General features: G+C 48.0%; 1 protein-coding gene and 1 gene segment (V, D, J or C); both read left to right on the top strand.

The window, feature by feature from the left end:
- LOC309327117 (immunoglobulin heavy constant mu-like) overlaps positions 1–5202 on the top strand; it is a 33026-nt gene extending 27824 nt beyond the window's left edge. The window contains exons 4-5 of the C gene segment in view: positions 3665–3883; positions 4752–5202.
- A 5250-nt stretch (positions 5203–10452) lies between these two features.
- On the top strand, positions 10453–22351 carry OXA1L (OXA1L mitochondrial inner membrane insertase). The gene is made up of 10 exons (XM_081836603.1): positions 10453–10574; positions 13880–14023; positions 14166–14355; positions 15764–15907; positions 16210–16295; positions 16675–16839; positions 18698–18802; positions 19325–19487; positions 20592–20672; positions 22217–22351. The coding sequence occupies exons 1-10, from the start codon at positions 10485–10487 to the stop codon at positions 22318–22320; spliced, it is 1272 nt and encodes a 423-aa protein (XP_081692729.1). The 5' UTR covers positions 10453–10484; the 3' UTR covers positions 22321–22351.
- The last annotated feature ends 1487 nt before the right edge of the window (positions 22352–23838 follow it).

The raw sequence follows: 23838 nt of genomic DNA, 5'->3' as shown, positions 1-23838 counted from the left end.
AATTTGCGGTAGAAATTGGCGAACCCGACAAATCTCTGGACCTCCTTCCGATTGCGTGGGCTCTTCCAGTCCAACACCGTGCGGACCTTGATGCTGTCCATGGCCAGCCCCTTGTCAGACAGCTTGTAGCCGAGGAAATCCACCTCCGTCACATCAAACTGGCATTTCTCTAACTTGGCGTAGAGCTTGTGTTCCCATAGTCTCTGCAAGACCTCCTTCACGTCCCTTTCATGAGCTTCCTGCGATTCCGAAAAGATCAGGATGTCGTCGAGGAAACACACACACTTCTTGTAGAGGAGCCCCGCCAGCACGTGATGCATAAAGGCTTGGAAGACGTGAGATCCATTTTGGAGACCAAACGGCATAACTCTGTATTCATACGTGCCCAGAGGCGTGAACATGGCCGTCTTCCACTCATCGCCCTCCCGGATACGGATGAGGTTATACGCTCCACGCAGATCCAACTTGGTGAAGATCTTCCCCTTCCGCACGGTCGCTAGGAGGTCATCAATCTTGGGCATGGGGAAGGCCTTGGGCTTGGTCATGGAATTGACGGCCCTGTAATCCACAATGAGTCTTTTCTGGGGCGTGTCCTTCTTCTTTACAAAAAACACAGGGCTGCCCCCCACTGCTTTGGACTCCCGGATGAATCCACGCTTCAAATTATGCTCTATGAACTCCCTGAGTTCTTGCATCTCGTCCTCAGACATGGAATACAGCTTCGCAGTCGGCAGCTGCGCCCCCGGCAACAGGTCGATCGCGCAATCGTAAGGTCTGTGGGGCGGCAACTGGTCAGCTTCCTTCTCGCAGAAAACCTCCAGGAAACTCTCGTACTTGCGAGGAACTGCCTGCACCATGCCAAGTTGCAGCTGCTGCTCCGCCCCCTCCTCCTGGTTGGACTGGATGCAATGTTGAGCACAGTACGATGAGCAAAAGGTGATCTGCCGTTGGTACCACGCTATCGCAGGACTGTGCCTCTCCAGCCAACTCATGCCTAGTACTATAGGCGTGTCCGACAGGCGGGTGACATTGAAGCTAATGACTTCTCTATGATGTCCAATCCGCATCTCCATGGGAGGCGTCTGTTGCACAACTTGTCCTCCCAGCAATTTCCTGCCATCAACCGTGACTACGTTTAGAGGCGTTGTCGTGGGCAGAAGCGCTATGTGATGCTGCTTGACGAAATGCACCCCCACAAAGTCCGCGTTGCTCCCAGAATCGATCGTGATGGGGACTTCCAGGGTGGTTCCGTTCGGCAACTGGAGTGTTGCAGTGAGCTGCACCGTTGGCTTGGGTGGTAAAGGGTCTGTACGTTGCAAAGGCACTGGGGACTGCTCTACAGATTCGCTTGGCTGAGCCCCAGCAGCTCTGCTTCCAGCCAGGCACTGTCGTTTCCCTGAGGTTGCTCTTCTTGCATCACTTCTGCTGCCACTGTTGCTAAGGCTGCAGTGTGCTTCTGGGGCCTCTGGGGGCACTCTTTCGCCATGTGCTGTGCACTGTCACAGATGTAACATTTCCTGTTCCCTCTAGGAGGCTTCGCCTTTACTGCACCGGATGCTGGGACTCTGGCTGTTGCCTGAGCCTTAGCACCACCAATTTCCATCGGTTCCTCCCCCTGCCACGCCAGAGGCGAGGGATGTGCCTGGCTGAAGTCTCTGGGGAGAAAAGGAGGCGTCCTTGCCGGTGCACGCGCCTGGTGTCCCTCCTCATTGTGCCAAGGACGTTCTTCGTGCCGTACCCCTATCGCAAGAGCCCTCTGCACGACGTCCTCCAGGGTCTGAGGTCTGTCTCCCCTGGGAAGTTCATCTTTTATGGGGCCGCTGAGACCTTCCCAGAACAAATCTCTCACTGGTTTGCAGTCCTTCTCCCAGCCTAATACAGTCAGTAAGGCGAAAAATCGTGAATGATACTGACGCACAGTGGCTCTGCCTTGCCGCAGCCCGTGCATTTCCCTGCGCGCAAGATCAAGATCCACGGTTGACTGGAAACAAGCATCCATCGCTTTAATAAATTCATCAGAATCGCGGCGGGCAGGGCCGTCTTCGCGCCACAAATTGAGCAACCAAGCTCTTGCCTCCCCATGCAAATGAGACACAATAAACCCCACTTTCTCCTCTTCATCTTTAAAGTCATTACGAAGCAAATGCAGTGCATACAAGACGTCTGCTCTGAAACTTGGGTAGTGCTTTAGGTTCCCATCGAAGTGGGTGACTAGACTGCCCCCCCCCGCCTTCCAAGTCCAATTCCCTCCGATCTGGACCCTGGGAACCCTTCCTTGCTTGCACGCTCCCACCTTGTTTGCAGGTCCTGGCAGCGCTTCTCCGCTTCATCACTCTTCCTCTGAGATGCAATGACTGCAGCGGTGAGTTCTGTAACTGCGTTTCGCAGTGTTGTCAGCTGCTCCTCCGCACTCATGGCCGCTACCGTTCGTGAGCTTTGCAAAAAAAAAATTTGCGTTCTTAGAGAGGGGACTTACTGTCAGAGTCACCCGTGGTCTCAGCTCACAAGAGACCAAAGTCCAGTCCGGCTTATGTACAAAAGTTTTTATTAAAGAACATTCTTAGCTTCACAGCCGAGCTCCGTGACTCTACGTCTGTTACGCTTAGACCGCTGAAGTCCCCTCTGAGTCAGTCCCGCCTCTACACCAGTTTAAGAGGCTTGTACTGGTCCACCTCTTCCTCTCTTTCCTTTTCCGCAGGGTCTTTCTGCCCCCCTGTGTTCTCTCCCTTCAGGACTCCCCAGAGGCTGAATCCTCTGGTGCCTCTTCCCCCCTCCTTCGGGCTTTGGGACCAGGCTCCTCCCCAGGACTCTCTTCACTTCCGCGCGCCTCCCATTTTGAACTTGGCGCGCGTACGTTGCTCCTGACCTTCCCTTCGACAGTTACACTGCCCTCGATACTACTTTCCTCCCCTTCCGGCAGGACGTCTTGCCCTGATCTCCTTCCCCTCTCTGCTTCCTGCTCTGCTCCTTCTGACACACTGGTCACTCCACCCCCTTCACTCCGTTCCGGCGGAGCAGCCGGTCCCGATCTCCAACTCCCACTGGGGGTTCCCCCTTCGTTTCCCTGCTCCTGACTGCTTCCCCCTCTAGCTCCCCTTGGCCTGACCAGAGGGGCTCCCTTTTGGGAGTCCTCCGATTCACTGGACGGACTCATGGACAATCTTGGGTCATTGTCGTCCTCTTCCTCGTCACCCTGGAATCCTTCCCCCTCGCTCTCTGTCTCCTCCCTCATCTGCGCCTCTCTCCCTGAACCCCTGACAGTATATATTTTAAATGTTTTAGGATGCCCTATATTTGTAATGCCTAGAAAAGTTTTGATGAAGTAAGTAAGCAAGCATTACAGGGGGTTCAACTAGATGAGCATTGGGGTCCCTTCCTATTCTGGAATTCTATGATTCCACGACAAGAGAATATGCATGGGAAAGAGGGTCGGAGAGAAGGAAAATCACAGGGGTGTAGAGAAGAACAGATGGCAGACAAAAGCACGACTGGAAGGATGGAGATGAAAAGTAGAGGTTTCTAAGCTGCTTAAATCTTAAGTAGTGCACTAAGCAACATAAAAACTGTAAAGCAATATCAGAAAAACCATAAAAGCAGTAATACAAAGTCATTAAAAAACCAGGAATTTCATCTGTCTGTCTGTCTATCTATTTTGTTCCCTTAGGAACAATATTGGTGTGCACTGTCAATGACTTTGTCCCAGTAGGCATGACGATTACGTGGGAGGAAGGTGGCCAATCAGATAACACCTCTGGCATCATAAGTGCAAGCACTGATAGCACAGCACACTTCAGCCTTAAACCACTAGACGATTTGGAGGAGGACCTCTACGTCTGTCGAGTATCCCTCCCTGAGACTGAAACAAAAGTCAATGAACCAGAAGGTAAAAATTCTCGACACAGTTGGGACTTAGTTTTCCTTTGAAAAGCACAGTTTGGAAGCGGGATAATTGTTTCTTGATTGCTTAAGAACCTCTCAGGGACTGACCATTTCAAGACTGCTTCCTCCTTAATTCAGTAATTTATTTCTGCTTTCCATTATGGCCTGTTGAGATAAGACTTTCCCCAACAGTTGCCATGATATCAGTGCTAGTATTGACGAAAGACACAACTTGAAATTGCAATCAGTCAGGTGGAGGTCTGAACAGTAATTCTCCTCTTATCTCTTATCAGTCCCTGAGTCCCAAACAAAAGTCAATGAACCTGAAGGTATAAACTCTCGACACCGTTGGGACTTAGATTTCCTTTGAAAAGCATGGTTTGGGAGCGGGATGATTGTTTCCAGGAGCAACTGTGCAGAGATGGTATCATTGGATATGGGACGTTTTTAGCTATCCTTGGTTTTCAAACCCAGCCTATACACCAATACCTTCTCTGGGAAAGCTGGGATGCTTTTTGTGCTGGGCGCTTTCTTTATATATGTTGGGGAAAGGAGCTGTGTAAATATTCCTGGAATCTCCACTATCCCACTGTGTCCTCATCCAGGTCAAGGAAGCCCCATGTATGTGCCATAGATCTTCCTACTCAGGTCCACACACACAAGAACTTCAGTTAAATCCCCTTTGCTCCTTAAAGCTTTCATTAAGGATTTACTCCCCTCTATCTACAGATTAAAAATGTTTGTCAGAGAATCCAGCAGAAAATAATCAGCACTAAATGGTGTCATAAATGTTGTCCATCAATTATGTCTAAACTTAATAGCTGTTGCCTCTCCCTTTCTCTCATACTTTCCGGACCCCAAAACTTAAAAAGACAAAGGGAACGGTCTCCATGAGAACCTCTATCGCGCCAACCATAAAGAAAACAGCCTTCAGCGAGCACAGACAATCCTCACCGGCATGGTCATAGGGCCCAAGGCAAGTGAAGTTTCTGTCCAGTGGGTGAAGAATGCCCTCCTTGAAGGTCGCCATGTGAATCCCCGATTATTGAAGGGCAGCATCAAGGATTCCCTCTTGGCCTTCAGCCAGGTGGTAGTCCCCTACTCTGACTGGAACAACGGCACTTCATACTCCTGTACGTTTACCCGCACAGCAGGCACCGTGGAGCCCACCCAGAGGCCTGAGGAGAAATCCCAGGGTGAAAAGTGATGCACACCCCTTTCTCAACCTATCTCAGTTTTCCCTCCCCAGCCTATCCCAGATTCAATAATATCCATGTAATTAGGTAGCCTAAGGCTGAATAAAAGTGAGCAAACTCGCAGATATCTCTTGATGTGATCACTTGATTGAGGTGGTGGGTGGGTTCTGGAAAGAAGTGGGGAACGGATTAATCTCCCTGCAAAATCATGTTGAAGTTTGATTACTGTAGAAGTAAAGTGTGTTTAGCACATAACCATCAAGTTCACTAGAATGCTTTTGACTAGTCACTGTCTATCCACATAACCCACCTCACCAGGGTTGAGTTTGACCAAACTGCGGGAGGCAGTGGAAGACAGGAGTGCCTGGCGTACTCTGGTCCATGGGGTCACGAAGAGTTGGACATGACTAAACAATAACAACAAATAGCTAATTCAGGGGCAACTGTGCAGAGTTTACACTATAAGATACGGGAGGTTTTAAGCCAATATTGTTTTTCAAACCCAACCTTTGCAACAACTTGAACACACCAATACGAATTGTTGTCCATCAGAATTCTGAGTTCTGTATACAGTCATACCTCGGGTTAAATATGCTTCAGGTTGCATTCCACGGCAACCTGGAAGTAACGGAATGGGCTACTTCTAGGTTTCGCCACTCACGCATGCGCAGACACTCAAAATGACATCATGCGCAGTAGCAGCGAATCGCAACCCGTGCACGAGCAAACGTGGGTTGCGTTCTGCTCAGGATGTGAACGGGGCTCTGGAATGGATCCCGTTCGCATCCAGAGGTACCACTGTATATGTGGCTATCACATGTAATCCTTAGAACAGTCACTGGAGTTTCATATTTGAATCTGGGTCACATTCCACCGGGCTCAAGTCCAATATCCTGTCCTATGCTTCACAGTATCTTCCCTCCATACAACATGCTCATACTCAGCTCTCCTTTTAGTGTCTGATGATGAAAAGAGCAAAGAGGCTTCTGTAACATTACTTAAGACTTTTGCTTTATCTATCTCTAGCACAGTTTCCCATCAACACCCACAAGCCCCTTGAGGGCCTCTCTTTAGTCCAATGCCACAATCTGCTTCAGGCCACGACATAAATTCATTTGATAAATCATGGGCTAAATCAACTTCTATAATTTTGATTCGGGATAGCCTACTGCCATCAAAGCAAAATGAAACTACATCAAATATAAACAAACATCAAATATAAAAAAACGTATCTGGGTAAAAGTTGTTATCAAAACCTAAACTAATACAAGGATCCGTCTGGTTCATATCTGAGGATACTAAAAGCAGCATTTGCTGTGAACACCATTCATTTAACTACCGGTAATCTATAAAAGGGGGTTAATTAATGAATTGAGATTAATTAATGAATTAAGTCAGGCCCATTCCATGTTTCTTTCTATATCATGGGTGTCTGATGCTGGTGTGGTTGCTCGAGAGTAAACAGGCAAGACTCTGACCTGTCTTTTCCAGGCTTTATTCTTGGTGCAAACTATTTACAGTGAAGAGCGTCATAAATTCATATCTGGCTCAATCGCTAGCAGAATCTGGGAGTGGTTGGTCTTTGTACCTCCCCCAACATAAAAGTCGCGTCACCCCCAATGTTATGTACTGAGTTGAATAGGATTCAAAAGGCAGCAGTCTGATTGGTCCTAGAACAATAGGATTCAGAATGCAGCAGTATGATTGGTCCGCAGGAGCCACCCAATCCAGCTCCAGGTGGAAGTGAATCCGCAACCTAATTGACCTACAGGAGAATCCCAGAATTAGCCAATCACGTGCAGCCCATTGTGTAAATAATGTATATTAAGCAGATATTTAGGGGGAACTTTCATTCCTCACTACTATGAGCTGAATAAAGAGCATGAAATCCACACTTGACTCGAGTATATATATACCGCGAAGCCTACTGCGCAGAATGGGCGCTGGCAGGGGCGTACTTTCCGCCTCTCCGGTTTGCTCAGGCTCGGTGTTGAGGCTCTTCCTAGCATCCACTGGTCCCTTCACCCCTTCTCCACTGGAAGTGGGGCTTTCCTCCTCACCGGAGGAAGAACTGCTTCGCAAGATTTTCAAATGCTCCCTATAACACAACTGCCCTTCCATCTCTCACTTCTGAGTTGATGGCAGTTCCCTGACAATGGGACATAAGCATATTGGTTCAAGATAGGAAACTGAGAGCAGAGGTGTACCTTTCTGATATGCAGGTGTGGCCTCTCTCTGAAGGACATCACACACAAAAATAGAAAAGTCTATTTTGTTCATTTTTTAAGAAGTTAAATTGTGCTACAGTGAGTAAGCTATAGCACACCTTCCAGTGTCCCTGGAACTGGCAAAAAACCAGCAAAAAAGTGGAACTATTTGCCACAATTTTTTCCAGCAATTTAGCTGAGATGTCTGCGTAGCAGGGCAGTTGGACTAGATGACCCCTGGGTCCCTTCCAACTCCATCGTTCTATCATTCCATGAGTCTTCAATATAGAGAAAGAGAACTTAAGAAAATGGTGGCTGCTGGATCAGGCCCACCTGGTATAACAACATGTTCTCCTCGTGGCCAACCAAATGCCCCACAAGCACTACCTGAGTGCAACAGCCTGGCATGCAAATTAACATGGTTTGATTTTAAGACACTTGTAAAGGTAAAGGGACCCCTGACCGTTAGGTCCAGTCACGGACGACTCAGGGGTTGCGGTGCTCGTCTTGCTTTATTGGCCGAGGGAGCCGGCATACAGCTTCCTGGTCATGTGGCCAGCATGAAGAAGCAGCTTCTGGCGAACCAGAGCAGTGCACGGAAATGCCGTTTACCTTCCCGCTGGAGTGGTACCTATTTATCTACTTGCCCTTTGACGTGCTTTCGAACTGCTAGGTGGGCAGGAGCTGGGACCAAGCAACAGGAGCTCACCCCGTTGCGGGGATTCGAACCGGCGACCTTCCAATCAGCAAGCCCTAGGCTCAGTGGTTTAGACCACAGCACCACCTGCTTTTTAAGACACTTGTAGTAAATAGTTAAGTCCACATGAGGGCAGTAGAAGGCTTTTTACAGGTAGACTGACTTGTGCACACACATCCATACACACACAAGAGGGGGTGGAGTCAAGTTAAGGGTGGGAGATGGGATTGGGAGTTCACAGATAAGAGTTTTAAAAAATTAAAGGCTAATGTAATTATATTTAAAAATCAAAAGTTGTGGTAGTGATTCAAGTTAGAGTGTGAGATAAAGGAGAAGACAGAAAAGAAAAGGGAAAGAAAAAGAAAAGAGAGAAGAAGAAAGAGAGGAAAGTCCTTTTGAAAATTGGTGGGGGAATAAATTATTATTATTATTTGAATTTATATATCGCCCTATACCCAGAGGTCTCAGGGCAGTTGTCACAGAACAAAATCAAAATATAAAACCATAAAATATAAAATTAAAATAAAAATAAAAACAACCCAATAACCCACCCTCCTATATGCATATAAATATACTGTTTAGTATTCTTGTTTGTTTGTTTGTTTGTTTATTCAGAAAAGACAAGGGGGGAAACCATAATAGTAAGTAAATAGGAAAAAAGGGGGAAGGAGGGGATGGAGTAGATACTTAAAAAAAAAAAAAGCAAAAAAAATCAAAAATTCAAAATGTTGAAGTTGTGAGATCTAAAAGATAAAATAGGGATGAAATGGGCAAAGAAAAAAGAAGTAAAGTAAAATAAGATTCTTTAATGAGAATTTTAAAAAAGATTAAGTGAATAAATGGGTAATAATAATAATAATAATGATGAAAAATGAGTTAGAAGTGAATAAAAAATGGATGCATAATGATTCATAATGTACGTATTAATAAGAAAAAGGGGGGTTGTGTATATAACTAAAGAAGAAGGAGGTGAGATTGTTTTTAAAGGGAACAAGAAAAGGGGGCAGCTTTAATTCTGCTGTGGGGCCCCCGGGACTTGGATGTCAGGTCCCTAAGTCTAAAAGAGGGGGTGTTTTTCTATGTCCATCTTTTCCCATCTCTGCAGAATATGAATAGGACAACAAGGTTTTAGAAAGCTGGATAAAAGTGTCAGGAGCAAAGGGGCTCCTCCAGACCTTGCTCTCTGCTGCCCTCCTGTGACCTTTCTGATGAATGCACCCGGTTCCTCAATGGAATTTGTTCCAGCTCAGCACTGCTGGTAACAAATAATGCTATTAGCAAATACAGTATGAGGTCTTTTCCAGGGCATCCATGTGAAATCATCATCGTACCTGGGATTACAGTGGGCAATAAATTGAGATGAGAATAATAATCATAATAACAACAGTGTGATTTTGTAAAACGTAAATTTAACATGAGCTTTTAGTACATGTTTTTCTTTTGAAACTGCAGGTTTTATTTCTATTTTGATCAGTTTGACGTCAACTTGTTTTTAACTTTTTTATTGGTATTTGAATTGAATATTGTTTTGCGTAAACTGCTTAAATGTGTGCGCGCGTATTTAAATTAAGCGTTATAGAATTATTGTGAAAATGAAGTAAAATAAAACACGTGCTAAACTTGACCAAGCTCTATACCAATCAGCGAAGATAGTTGTTTTTTTTAAAAAAAAAACTTTCTCCCTAAAGGGTTCTCTGCGATACATGACTGCCCAAAGTAAGCATGGCCGCGCTTCCTCTTTTCTCGTGTTGCCCCAAACCAACATGGTCGCGCTTACTCTTTTCCCATACTGCCCATAACCACCATGGCCGCGCTTCCTCTTTTCCCACACCGCCCATAACCAACATGGCCGCGCTTCCTCTTTTCCCACATCGCCCATAACCAACATGGCCGCGCTTCCTCTTTTCCCACATCGCCCATAACCAACATGGCCGTGTTTCCTCTTTTTCCACATCGCCCATAACCAACATGGCCGCGCTTCCTCTTTTCCCACATCGCCCATAACCAACATGGCCAAGCTTCCTCTCTTCCCATACCGCCCATAACCAACAGGGCCGCGCTTCCTCTTTCCCCACACCGCCCATAACCAACATGGCCAAGCTTCCGCTTTTTCTATATTGCCCGGAACCAACATGGCCGCATCAGCAACACCGCCTCTCTCCCACTGCTAAATTGAAGAACAGCATCGCTATTTTTAAACATGGCCCCAGCCCACTTTGCTCTAGTCCCCCCTTTTTTTTAACATAGCCATGAAAAGAATCGACTGGCGCCTCCCTTTCAGCAGTTACATGCCTTCCCCCCCCACACACACACCCCATCGCGCCTGCACCCGAAACGAAAAAAAGTCTCGAGTTGCCCTCACTCAAGATGTCGACCCTTCACGTTAAGTCCAAGGGTTTTGTTTGCCCTTAACAAAGATGGCAGCCTTGCGCGGGCGTCACGCGTCCAACCCCTCAGTCCTCGCGAGGGCTGCGCGTGACGCGCCGGGGGTGGGGCCGAGGAGCGATGGCGGCTTCCGCAGCGGCGCTCGGGAGAGCGTGGAGCCGGTCTGGGCTCCCGGGGAAGATGCCCCTCGCGGGGAGCCTCCGTAGGCAGGTGGGTGATGCAGGGAAGCGGGCGCTACGCCTATGCGGCGCTGCCCAGGCCTCGGGGTCATGACCTTGCGGGCCGGAACCCCAGGGACTAGCAGCTTGGTGCAGTTTCCTTGGAGGGGGAGCGTCCTGCCGCGCAGCTGTTGAAGAAACCCGGGAGACCTTTTCTTTTTTTGGGGGGGGGGATGAGGCCTTCTTTGGGTCCCTGGATGTTGGTGCACTACAACTCCCATCACCCCTAGCGAGCACGACCAGTAGTCAGGGATGTTGGGAATTGTAGTCCCACAACCCGTGGGGACCCAAGGTTGAGAGAGAGGCCAGTGTGTCAAAAGCCTTTGGGGCAGCTTGGAGAGATCTCGGTGAATATACTCACATCAGCTTAACATCAATCTTTAAATGGCTGTCACTGAAACTACTCCCCCGTGGTATAGCTCCACTGATCCTTTGCGACCAGTTCCAGTCAGGCTGGCAGACAGCAGTCCTGAACACTCTTCAGAAACTGGGTTTTGCCCCTCAAGCCCTTCTAAGTCTGGGCTTAAGTTGCCCCGACTACAAAATTGTAGTAATCAAGAGACCTATAGCTGCACCGGCAGCATATCTCTTTTTTCTTGTATCCAAAAATGCAAGAAGGGCTTTTACACTTGCCAGAAGCTCGGCTCTGCCCTTGCCAGTCTTGGAAAGATCCTTTTAAAAAGTCCCATTTGTTGTTGTTGTTTAGTCGTTTAGTCGTGTCCGACTCTTCGTGACCCAGTGGACCAGAGCACGCCAGGCACTCCTGTCTTCCGCTGCCTCCCGCAGTTTGGTCAAACTCATGTTTGTAGCTTCGAGAACACTGTCCAACCATCTCGTCCTCCGTCGTCCCCTTCTCCTTGTGCCCTCAATCTTTCCCAACTTCAGGGTCTTTTCCAGGGAGTCTTCTCTTCTCATGAGGTGGCCAAAGTATTGGAGTCTCAGCTTCAGGAGCTGTCCTTCCAGTGAGCACTCAGGGCTGATTTCCTTCAGAATGGAGAGGTTTGATCTTCTTGCAGTCCATGGGACTCTCAAGAGTCTCCTCCAGCACCAGAATTCAAAAGCATCAATTCTTCAGCGATCAGCCTTCTTTATGGTCCAGCTCTCACTTCCATACATCACTACTGGGAAAACCATAGCTTTAACTATACGGACCTTTGTTGGCAAGGTGATGTCTCTGCTTTTTAAGATGCTATCTAGGTTTGTCATTGCTTTTCTCCCAAGAAGCAGGCGTCTTTTAATTTCGTGACTGCTGTCACCATCTGCAGTGATCATGGAGCCCAAGAAAGTAAAATCTTTCACTGCCTCCATTTCTTCCCCTTCTATTGCCAGGAGGTGATGGGCCCAGTAGCCATGATCTTCGTTTTTTTGATGTTGAGCTTCAGTCCATATTTTGCGCTCTCCTATTTCACCCTCAGGGACGCGGGTGGCACTGTGGGTAAAACCTCAGTACCTAGGACTTGCCAATCGCATGGTCGGTGGTTCGAATCCCCGCGGCGGGGTGAGCTCCCGTCTTTCGGTCCCAGCTCCTGCCCACCTAGCAGTTCGAAAGACCCTTAAGTGCAAGTAGATAAATAGGTACCGCTTTCTAGCGGGAAGGTAAACGGCATTTCCGTGTGCTGCACTGGTGCTGGCTCGCCAGAGCAGCTTCGTCACGCTGGCCACGTGACCCGGAAGTGTCTCCGGACAGCGCTGGCCCCCGGCCTCTTAAGTGAGATGGGCGCACAACCCTAGAGTCGGACACAACTGGCCCGTACGGGCAGGGGTACCTTTACCTTTACCTTTATTTCACCCTCATTAAAAGGTTATTTAATTCCTCCTCACTTTCTGCCATCAAGGTTGTGCCATCTGCATATCTGAGGTTGTTTATATTTCTTCCGACAATCTTAATTCCTGCTTGGGATTCATCTAGCCCAGCCTTTCGCATGATGAATTCTGCATATGTTAAATAAGCAGGGAGACAATATACAGCCTATGCCCAGAGAATTTGCACCTGCCCATTGGGGGATATAGGAAGCTCCGAACACATATTTTTTTGATATCTCTTTTAGGATGTGGTAGAAACCATTGACCCCCTGATGGTGAGGCTTGCTGACCTCCCAGTAAAGCAAAAATTTGATCTTCCTCTGTTAGTTAAAGATCACAAGACGACCCGGATGGTCACCAGATCCTGCGCACAGATCTGTAGGCACAGACCACCCCCCGATTCAAACTAGTTTGTTAAGAACATTCCCAAACTCTGATCCACAGGCGACTCTGGGTCATTTCTCTATGGTAATCTGTCTTAAAAATTTTATGTGTTTATATGCCTACCGCATTTTTAAACTTAAAATCCATTGTTGTGTATTGTTTTAAATGTTTGTTTTGCTTTTGGGATTGTAGTTCCATTTGTGTTTCACGAGCTTGTCTCCGACCGTAATAATAAATTCTATTCTATTCTACTAACAGTCTGAACAATTGATGTATTTAATAAAAATTTGCCATATGATATAAAGGCGGGGGGTAATTCAAATAGGTCAGAGCTTCCTTAGCAGATGTATGTGAAACATGTGAAAATGGCATGGATTATGTGGCACTATATTGATGGAGGGGTTTTGTGCAACCCCTTCTTTCCTCCTTTTTATCTCATTTTATATGTTTGTATTCCTTCTATGAAGCGCAAGACGCGCTAGTCTCAAAGCAGTTTACAAATGTACAACTGTGCTATAAAATATACAAAAGTTAAAATGCTTGGGGGAGGAATTAAAAGTGCTTCAACTTCGTAAGCACCTGGGTAGGTCTATCTATATTATGTATATTATTTACATCTGCTGTCCATCAAAATATGATTCACCCTTTCTGCCCTATTGTGTATTATTGCTTTCTAAACTATGTCCAGAATTAATAGATTATTAATATATGTATATAAATATACATATTAAATGCACAGAGTGACATACTTGCTTCTCCCATGTTCCCCAGTTTATTCTCAACAACCCTGTGAAGTAGGTTAGAATGAGAGACTGGTTGCCCAAAGTTGCCCCACTCTCCACCCAACGCAAAATAATTTTTTAACTTTCAACTATGAATACATCCTGCTCCCTAAAACTTGCACAGGAGAGAAAATGGTTTTACAACTGAATTTTGATTTCCTGTAAATTTAAAGTGGTTCCCCCACAAAAAAAACCAAAACGGAATCAGACGGCATTGATATCAAATCTGAGGAATTTGTTCCGCACACATTCCTGTATATCACAGAAGTAGTCATCTTCCTAGCAAGTGCCATTGTCAGAATGCTGATTCTCAAAACTTGCCTTCCAGATCCACAGAACGTCTGTCCCATTGACGTGGCTCAGAGTTAAATCTCCTTTTGCCCCTCACCCGCGTCCTCAAAACGGCTGCCACGTTCTCCTGTTGAGGCCGACAAACAGATGTCAAAGCACAGCAGCTGCTGCTGGCACACAGGTAAGAGCAGCATGGCTGTGAAATTTGGAAGGTGACGGTGGAGGGTTGCAGATGAAGGTAGCGGAGAGAACCTAGCAGTTGGAGGCTGAGAGCGTTCAAATTAATCAGTGCTAACTTACTTTCCTGCCTCTTCCTTCTTCAGGTTCTTCAGCCTGTATCCTCTCCGCCACTAGAGGGCGCTCTCTCTGCAGGGGACCTTGCCCAGGCTGTCCAAGAGCAGAGTTTTGCAGAGCTGGGCCTGGGCTCCCACACCCCGGTGGGTCTGATCCAGAGCTTCTTGGAGTCCCTCCACGTGGATATAGGGCTACCATGGTGGGGAGCCATCGTGGCAGGTGAAAGGGTCTGCTGCATTTGGGAAGTGGGTGGAGATTTAGATGTACCTTTGGGCTGGCAAAGAGCGTCATCAGAGTGGGCACTTTGGCTCCGTGGCTTGGGGCAAGCTGCTGCCGGGAGGGCCCAGAGCTTGGCAGTGGAGTCTGAGCTTAGCACTTGGCGGGTTACACGCTCTTGCCAAAAATTGTGCACAGCCCAGAGAGAGACATGAGGTGATACACACACCCCAAACACAAACTTTGTACCTCAAGCTCAGTTCCCTAGCCTAGAGCATCTCTTCTTAAAACAACGAGGTCACTGGTGCTGATGAGAGAGAAGCATCTCTGCCAAAGATCCTGGGGGGCTGCTTCAGCCAGAGCAAGCATTACAGTGGGACCTTGGTTCCCAAACTTAATCCGTTCTGGGAGTCCGTTCAACTCCCAAAAGAGTTCTGGAACCAAGGCGCAGCTTCCAGTTGGCTGCAGGAGCTTCCTGCAGTCAATCGGAAGCCATGCTGGATGTTCAGCTTCCAAAGAACATTAAAAAAACAGAACAATCACTTCCAGTTTTTGATCGTTCGGGAGTCAGAACGTTCTGGCTCCCAAGGCATTCACAAGCCGAGGTTCCACCGTATTGGGCTGGATAGACAAATAGCCGGATGCAGTGCTAAGCCAGCATCCTCGGCTCTTTCACCGCGGTGACTCGGCCCCACGGAGAAGGAACACAGCAGGAAAGGTACAACCTCTTCTCTGAGATGGAGACCGCAGCTGAACTTTGGGCACTGGGGCCAAATTCAGCTTTCCAGACTTCTCTCTGCACCCCTCAGGACTCCTTCCCCAAAGCCCGCACACCCTCGCCTGCCCTGCTTCACATTTTCTCTCATTCTTTGGCTTGACTGGAATGTGTCCTCTAGCTTGCTTGGAGAGATGTCACGTAGAAAACCTCTGGGTTTCATAAGACAGGCTAGTAACCTAATGATCACCACTGCAGTGGACGCTCGGGTGGCAAATGTCATCCATGTGGGACGCACGTTCGCAAACTGCAGCGGCGCATCTACGCACGAATGGGTTGTGATTCGGCGCTCATGCGCAAAGCCTGATTTAGCGCTTCTGCACATGCGCGACCCCCGAAACCCAGAAGTAACCCGTTCCAGTACTTCCGTGTTTCGACGGGTCCATAACCCGAAAAATCGCAACCTGAAGCATCTGTAACCCGAGGTATGACTATACTGCCTTCTGGGTAAATGATGCCTTCAGCCTCTGCAGGAGAAGTTCGCCCGCCTACCCTTTTTGCACAAGCCTCCAAACAGAAGTACCCAGGTGCATTCTGGGTAAGGTAGTGATTTCTGGCATTGCATTGTGGGTAACGTCACAGCCATTGCACTTGAGAATAACGGGTGTCCTCCTCTCTCCCCACCAAACTCCTCAGGGACAATTGTGGCCCGTTGCGTGGTTTTCCCGCTCATCGTGAAGGGCCAGAGGGAGGCAGTGAAGCTCAACAACCACATGCCGCAGATTTCAGAGCTGACCACCCGCATGAACGAGGCCAAGCGCTCGGGGAACAAATTTGAGTGTGAGTTGGCCGGCGTATGGGGCAAAGTGCAGGGTTCTGAGGAAAAGGGGCACAGCTGGGGCTGCAAACAAACCAAATTGGAAGGGACCACATTGAATGAATCGAGGAGGTGGTGCTTGGGGTGATAGGAGGAGACAGGGCTGGGGAGGCAAGAGAGGGGAGCTCTCAAGGAATAGGGTTGCCCACATTATGTCAGCAGGTGAGACCTGATCTGTAGGGGAGGGCAAGGGGCTTGTAGAAGGAGACTGTGGGCAATAATCTCCTTTGCCTTCCCCGCAAATCATTCCGCTTTTCTCCCACAGTTGCCAAAGCTTATACGGACCTGAACCTTTACCAGAAAACCCACGATGTCAACCCGCTACGAGGATTTCTTGTTCCACTGGTCCAAGTGAGTCTCTGCCCCACTGCTAGGCCGGCTTGTTTTTGTTCTATTTTTACATCCTGCCCTTTGCCTGTAGACTTCAGGGCAAGCCACAGCAATTAATGCAAGCTCCCAGATATGAAAGTCAGTTGAAAGAAGCTTCCCACCCGAATTTCACATCTGTGTTGTTCGTTTATTTATCTCTCACTGTATTTATTTGCCACTTTTTACACCGGGGTGCCCTGAAGCAATTCGTGCGATGCAAATAGAAATTACGGGGGTGGGGGGAACCATGAATTGTCAATAAATATAAATATTTAAATTGTGTGTGTGGTATATGAATATTACTCCCAGTTCTGCCTCCTCCCCTTCTCACACTCATCCTCTCTCCCTTTCTCTCTCTCAGGCACCCATTTTCATCTCGTTCTTCATTGCCCTGCGCAAAATGGCGGAGCTCCCTGTGCCCAGCCTTCAAACTGGGGGTCTGTGGTGGTTCTCAGATCTCACAGCTGCCGATCCCTACTATGTCTTGCCCCTGACAGTGACCGTCACCATGTGGGCCATCTTGGAAGTAAGTCTTTGGGTCCCTCCAGAGGTCCTTTTGTTACTGCATTCATGGATACAATGGAATTTGACTAGAGGCAGCTGCCTGCCCCCACATGTAACATCACATTGCTGTCAGATTTGCCTCACGTGGCCAATCTGGGTTAAGAATCTGGCCTATGGAGCCGATAAGGTTCTCCACCGCCGGTGTAGAGGAAGTAAGTTAGGGAGACCCTTCTTCTCCCTCTCCATAATGCTTGAATTCATGGGCATATAACAAAGCTGAACATTTGAACCTCTAATTCTGGAAGCCTTCCTAAGAGAGCTGCTCCAGTGGAAGAACTGTGAGGAAGAAATGTTCCTCATCAGGCAATGGCTTTTCCACCTGCCCTGCCCCACCCAGCCTTTCACAGACGATGACTTTGAGAACAGCAGCAGCAGTAGCTGGGAAGAGAGGAATTCAGGGATATATTTTTTTAAAAAAAAAATAATAGCTTTATAAGTTGTGCTTCCTTGTTTCTCACTTTGATCCTTTTGTATGTTTTGTGGTATTTTATGTTTTGTGATTTGCTGTTATTTTTATTGATTATAGATTGGTAATTCTTTATTGTGGCTGAACTGTTTAATTATTATTTGCTGATGTTTAATTTTGCTGTTTACTATTAGCTTCTGATGGGATTGTTGAATGTTGCTTTGTTTAATATAAGTGGTTTATTTTAAAGTTATCGTGACTTTTATATTGGATCAGATTGCTACTGTTAACTGTTTGATGTTTTATTATGTTTTTATGTCTTGGAAGCCACCCACAGTGGCTTGGGCAACCCAGTCAGATGGGCAGGGTATAAGTGAATTATTATTATTATTGTTATTATTATTATTAAACAAAGGAAAGTGTTTTTTCCCACACAGTGCATAGTTAGGCATTGGATCCTGCAAGAGGCAATGACAGGGGGATTAAGAACAAACCTCTCTGTGGGTACTAGCCCCTATTCTGTGGGGGCAGAAGGTGTGGGGAAGGCAACTGAATTAGTGGAATAATGAAGAAATTTGAGGTGTCTGCATATCACAGAACAAATAGGAAATAAAGAGACCAGAGGCCTCATGAGCTCTGAAACAGAGCTTAGACAAGACCAGATGTGTGAATTGGTTTGGTGCCCCTAATATTATGGGTCTGTATTAGACAGGGGTAGCGACAAAGACCATTTTCAGTTGTTTACAAGATAGTAACCACAACGAGGGCCCTGCTGGCAGGCCCGGCATCACCACCCAGAGAGGACAACCACAGCTGTTGCCAGCTTCCCAGAAAAGTTAGCCAGCATATTATTTTTATTATTCCTTAGCTTATAGTCTGCTCCTTCATGCAAGAACCTGTGGGGAAACGGCTTGCCGATGTAAACTGTGTTATTTTTACTGTTGTTAGCCACTCTGAGCCTGGCTTCGGCTGGGGAGGGCAGTATATAAATTATTATTATTATTATTATTATTATTATTATTATTATTATTATTCCTGACACTAGTGTGTGAAGATAATAGATCAGTGTTTCTCTGGTCTGTCCCTAAAGCTCCGAAATTGTCCCACCCAAAGGAGATCGTAAGGAGAAAGCTGAACGTTCGGAATTTGCTGTATCCCAAAATAAATTGGGGGGTGGGGCCTAGATAACAGGGCTGCAGTCAACCTCCTAAAGCCAGTTGTTGGCTCGATGGGATCCACTGCCAAGGGCGCGAGCCTGTGGCTACCTCTGGATCCTGCCCATCGCTAGAAATTTTCCCCACCCCCACAATTTCAAAATTCCTGCTTGGCTGAAAACCTCATGTAGGAGAGGAGAACGCAGTGAAAAATGGGGGAAATGGCACAGGAGTGTTAACAGCGTCCACCTTCTCTGCAGCTAGGAGCAGAATCCGGAGTGTCGAACCCAAACCTCCACCTTATGAAAACCGTTTTCCGGGTGATGCCGCTCGCTATCCTGCCTCTCACGATCTCCTTCCCGACGGTGAGGTGCCGCCGCACACATATTGCGATTGCTTTTTACGTATTTCCTACGAAACGTATCGAGGCCAGTTCTGACTTGCCCTGCACAAACCCATGTTCCTTTGTCTCAGCCTTGGCTCCCGTTCGATTCAGAAACCTGCAATTTAGCCTACACAGTCCAAAAGAAACATAAAAGTGTAAATAAAGCTTCCATTGGGCTCAGCTGGATCTGTTCCTCTGCGGCCGCTGCAGGGAGTATTCTGCCCTCCAGTTGTTGCCAAACTACAACTCCCATCATTCTTTGCCACCGGCTATGTTTGCTTGGGCAGAGGGGAGCTGTGGGCAAGAACAAAGGGGGCTTTCCTGAACTTTTATCACCGGGAGGGGAACCCAAAACGCCTTTTCCTGTGGGGCTGCTGTTCCCACTTCCTCCCCGCTGACCCCCAATTCTCCAGCCCCTCTCATGCCACAGGGCAGCTGTCCTGTTGCAACAGGGTGGGCCAAGGAAAGGGGTTTTTGATGCTCTCTCTTTCCCTCCCTGCAGGCCGTTTTCACCTACTGGCTGACATCCAACCTCTTCTCGCTGGTGCAAGTGGCCTTTCTGCGGTTGCCCGCAGTTCGCGCTCGGCTTGGCATCCCCGAGCGGGTGCAACACGACCCCAGCCTCCTGCCTGCTCAGGGAGGCTTCATAAAGAACTTCAAGAAAGGTGATTAAGGTAGCACGTTGTTTGAGATGCAGTAAGGATAGTGGTGTTTTTTAAAATGCACATTTTTACAATGTCCTACAGTTATTAGGTTTGGGGAGAAAGGAGCAGGTTATATCAATATGACTGCTGGAAAAATTAAAATTTTCAGAGGGAAATGTTTTCTGAACTACATACGGAGTTTGAAAACTGTGAAACATAAATGGTAGTAGGTTAAAAATAAACATATGTATTTGGATGATAATAATACGTATACAGTCGTACCTTGCTTTTCGAACAGCTTAGTTCTTGAACATTTTGGCTCCCAAACGCTGCAAACCCGAAATGACTGTTTCGGTTTGAAAACTATTTTTGGAAGGCAAACGTCTGACAGGGCTTCCACAGCTTCCGAATGGCTGCAGGAGCTTCCTGCAGCCAATCAGAAGCTGCGCTTTGGCTTCCGAACATTTGGGAAGTCGAATGGATTTCTGGAACAGAGTCCATTTGACTTCCAAGGCACGACTGTATACCAGAAAAGGTAAAGACTGTATACTATATAAGGTAAAGGTAGAGGGACCCCTGACCATTAGGTCCAGTTGTGACAGACTCTGGGGTTGCGGCGCTCATCTTGCTTTATTGGCCGAGGGAGCCGGCGTACAGCTTCCGGGTCATGTGGCCAGCATGACTAAGCCACTTCTGGCGAACCTAGTGCAAGGAAACACTGTTTACCTTCCTGCCGGAGTGGTATCTGTTTATCTACTTGCACTTTGAGGTGCTTTCGAACGGTTAGGTTGGCAGAAGCTGGGACTGAGCAACGGGAGCTCACCCCGTCGCGGGGATTCGAACCGCCGATCTTCTGATTGGCAAGTCCTAGGCTCTGTGGTTTAACCCACGGCGCCACCTCATCCCTTAGAGAAGTATATAGAGAACTGTAATTGGTAGCTCTTGTAATGATGTAGTATACCCTTTCTTCCACTTTTTATTTTCACTTAAAAACAGAAAAAGAAAAAGAAAGCTGACTTGGGAGGAGAATGCGAGTGAGCGAGGGAGGGGATAAGGGCTTCTCAAAGGCCTGCAGCTCCTACGGGGTTAACTCACTTGCGTCTCCACATGCCCCCCCTTTTCCAGGCTGGAAAAATGCACAGATGGCTCAGCAGCTGGAAGAGAGGGAGCGGCGCATCAAAAACCACCTGAATTTGGCAGCGAAGGGTAAGCCTCCTGCACCCTCTCGCCCTCACTTGCCGCCATCCACAGCCGCCAGGCCTGTGTGCGATCCTTTTCCTGCAGGGAGGAGGGGATCCTGGGATGGGTTGTTCCTTCCACTTGCTCTGCAATGTGCAAATCAGAGATCACCACCTTTCCCAGTTCTCTGCTGTCATCTCATCGCTTGAGAAGAGGCAGTTACCTCAGGGCGGCCCTCCTGGCCCTTTCTGCAGGTCCTCAACTGTTTCGATACGTCTCCTATTAATAAGTTAGTGGTTCTTCACCTTCATGTAATCGACATTTATTTCACTCGGGCCTCTGCAGTTGTGTTAGCAACTGGGAAGGTCGGCCTCCCACACGAGGAAGCGACACATAATATGAATATTGACCTGCCAAGTGGAGCAAGTGAAGGGACAGCCTGTTCCAGGATCGCGCCCCCCCCCCCCATTCCCTGCAGAAAATGGGCCTTCGCGGCAGGTCCAGGGTAACATTCTGTGTCCTGCTAGCATGGGCGTCCGCAAAAATATTTCCAGGGGCGAGGGGCACATTCTCCCAGTGGGAAAATAAAAACACTGAAAGGGGGGGTGGAAGTAGTCCAATCTATAACTAAAAAAATGAGGAAAGTGCCTGTACATTTTGTCTGAGGTTGTATCAATGCTAGAAGCTCAGAAAGAAAAGAAAAAAAGAAAGGAAAGGAAAGGAAAAAGAAATCTGGTGTGCTAAGAACCTCTTTTTTGCCATCAGAATACGTTTTACAAATTACACGTGGGCTTTCTGATCCTACATAATGTAATTCTGGCCCCCACATCTTAAAAAACATGGTACCGTGGGGCAGGGAGCGTACACAAAGGGCAGCCGAAATCATTTGGGGGAGTGGGACTGGCTGCTTCATCTGAACTACCCCCTCTTAGAAAAGCCTGCGGTATTTGTGGCTTTTCAGCTGAGCAAAATGGCAGCAAGATATGAGCAAGGAGGCGTGATCAAGGTTTGCGGAATTATGGGTTGGGGAGAGCAAGTTTCTCTCTCACACAGTAATAGAAACTCCGGATAGACCAGTGAAACTGACTTTGTGGTAGCTTCAGGACAGGCAGAAGAACTTGTAGCGCATGATTAACTTATGGAACTCACTGCCACAAGATGCGTTGTGGGCTAGTAGCTAAGACAAGGGCTGGGTTATCTGTGCCCCACCAGGTCAGAGTGGGCTCCCAGCTCCCCTCATTCCATACTGTCAGTCATTCTGGCTTGGGATGGTAGGACTTGGGGGGAGGGCTTCAGATTGCCCACCGCTTTGGTCCATCCTTCGGGTTCAGACTCAGAATACCACTGTATCCTGTTAGGGAACATGAGCAGGGAGGGGCATCGCCTTCAGACCCTATTTGTGGGACTCCCAGATGTGTGAGTGGGCTGGGTAGACAGTTGTTCTGATTATTCAGCCCGGCTCTGCTTGTGTTTATCCTGTTCTCGGCGCAGTTCACGGGTGGGGGCTGACAAGTCTCCTTGCCCGCTTTGCGGAAACAAACTAACGAAACGTGGGCTTCTCTTCCACTCAGGGCCGCTGCGCCAGACCTTTTCCCACAATCCTTTGGAGCAGCACCAGCCGGGTCCTGCAAAGCCGCTGCCACGAAAGAGACCCTGGGAGGACACGTTAGGCTGAGCGGCGAACGCCACCTAACCAAAAGACTTTGCACAGGCCTCCCCACCCCTGGTCCACTCCTCTGTTTTCTGAGACTAGGTAATAAAAGGATGTGGAACTTCCTCCTCCCACGTTTGGTGCTTCCCAGATTTTTCTCCCCGACTCAAGCTCACTTTTTCTCCCGCAAAGTTTACACACGGGAATGTAGACAAACAGAACCTGCAGGAGTTATAAGCCTCTGAATTTGGGGTGGAGGAACCCTCCAGATGATGTTAAACTCCTCCCGGGTTAAAGGTCAGGAATGATGGGAGTTGTAGTTTCAAAACATCAGGTGGGACATGGGTTCCCTATCCTTTTTCTAGATACTGGAAGTGTGGGCTGCGAGAACAGAGCCCAACACAGGAGGGGGCTGTTGCCTTATATGCCTCATTTGTTGGCTCCCTGGCAACATCCAAGCAACCCTCAATGAGATGCAGGATTAGTACGACAGACTCCTTGGTCTGATCCAGCTAGGGGTCTTGTCTTGTAGTCCTGGCATGCCAGATCCCTGCCCTCACTTTCAGAGGGATTAAAGCAAACCTTCAGTATTTCAAAACCAACTTAGTCCATGAGCCTGGGGCAATAATATAAAGAGCCCTGCATTGAGTGAAAGATTCCTGCGTGGCAGGGGGTTGGACTAGATCAGGCACAGGCAATCTCGGCCCACCAAATGTTTTGGGACTACAATACCCATCATCCCTGACCAGGACTAGTGTCCTGTTGTCTAGGGATGATGGGAGTTGTAGTCCAAAAACATCTGGCGGGCGGAGATTGCCTATGCCTGGACTGGATGACCCTCATGGTCCCTTCCAACTCTATGATTTTTGGGGTTCAGAAAAGAGCAACCGAAATCCTCAAGGAGAAGGAGCACTTGGTTTACAGAAAAGGTGAGAGGTGACCGAGAAAAGGTTCTCTCCCTCTCTCATATAACACTAGACTCTCGTGGAAACCCAGTGGAGTGGAATGTCAGAAGGTTTAGATAAAGTTCTCCTTCACACAGTGGATACTTAAACTATGGAACGCACTGACGCAGGAGGCAGTGATGGTTTTTAAAAGCGTATTAGGCGAGGATAAGGCAATCTGTGGCTGCTTGCTGCCTCCACAGTTGCGGGCAGCGCTGCTTCTGAATGCCAGTTGCTGGAAAGAAGAAGAGAGAGCCCTCTTGCCCTCAGGTCCCAAAGCCACCTGGTTGGATGCTGCATTTGATAGGCCATGGGCCTGATCCACCAGGCTCGTCTTCTGTACATTCTGCATATACTTACATTCCAGTGGACTCTAGGAGGAATTGGTTTGTCAGGCTGTGGAAAAGGGATCACTGAGTAGGAAACGAAAGCAAGGAGAGGGACTCGAGGAAGGGACTCGAGGAAGGAGGCGGTAAAACCTAAGCGTGGAGAGGGAGGAGCAGAGCTCAGAGCTAGAGCATGCGGGAGGTCGCAAGTTCAATCCCCAGGGAGAGAATTCTGCCAAGCCACTGCCGGTCAGCAGAGGCAGGCCTGAGCT

Source organism: Podarcis erhardii (assembly GCF_964252035.2).
Source record: "Podarcis erhardii genome assembly, chromosome: 13".
NCBI classification, from domain to species: Eukaryota; Metazoa; Chordata; class Lepidosauria; order Squamata; family Lacertidae; genus Podarcis; species Podarcis erhardii.
This window is presented reverse-complemented; position numbering and strand designations above follow the sequence as displayed.

Bases quoted from the DNA above. Each gene is read 5' to 3' on its own strand.
- OXA1L (XM_081836603.1), top strand. From the start codon at position 10,485: ATGGCGGCTTCCGCAGCGGCGCTCGGGAGAGCGTGGAGCCGGTCTGGG. The intron at 14,356-15,763 runs GTGAAAGGGTCT...CAAACTCCTCAG, and splicing joins GTGGGGAGCCATCGTGGCAG to GGACAATTGTGGCCCGTTGC. The intron at 19,488-20,591 runs GTGATTAAGGTA...CCCCTTTTCCAG, and splicing joins CATAAAGAACTTCAAGAAAG to GCTGGAAAAATGCACAGATG.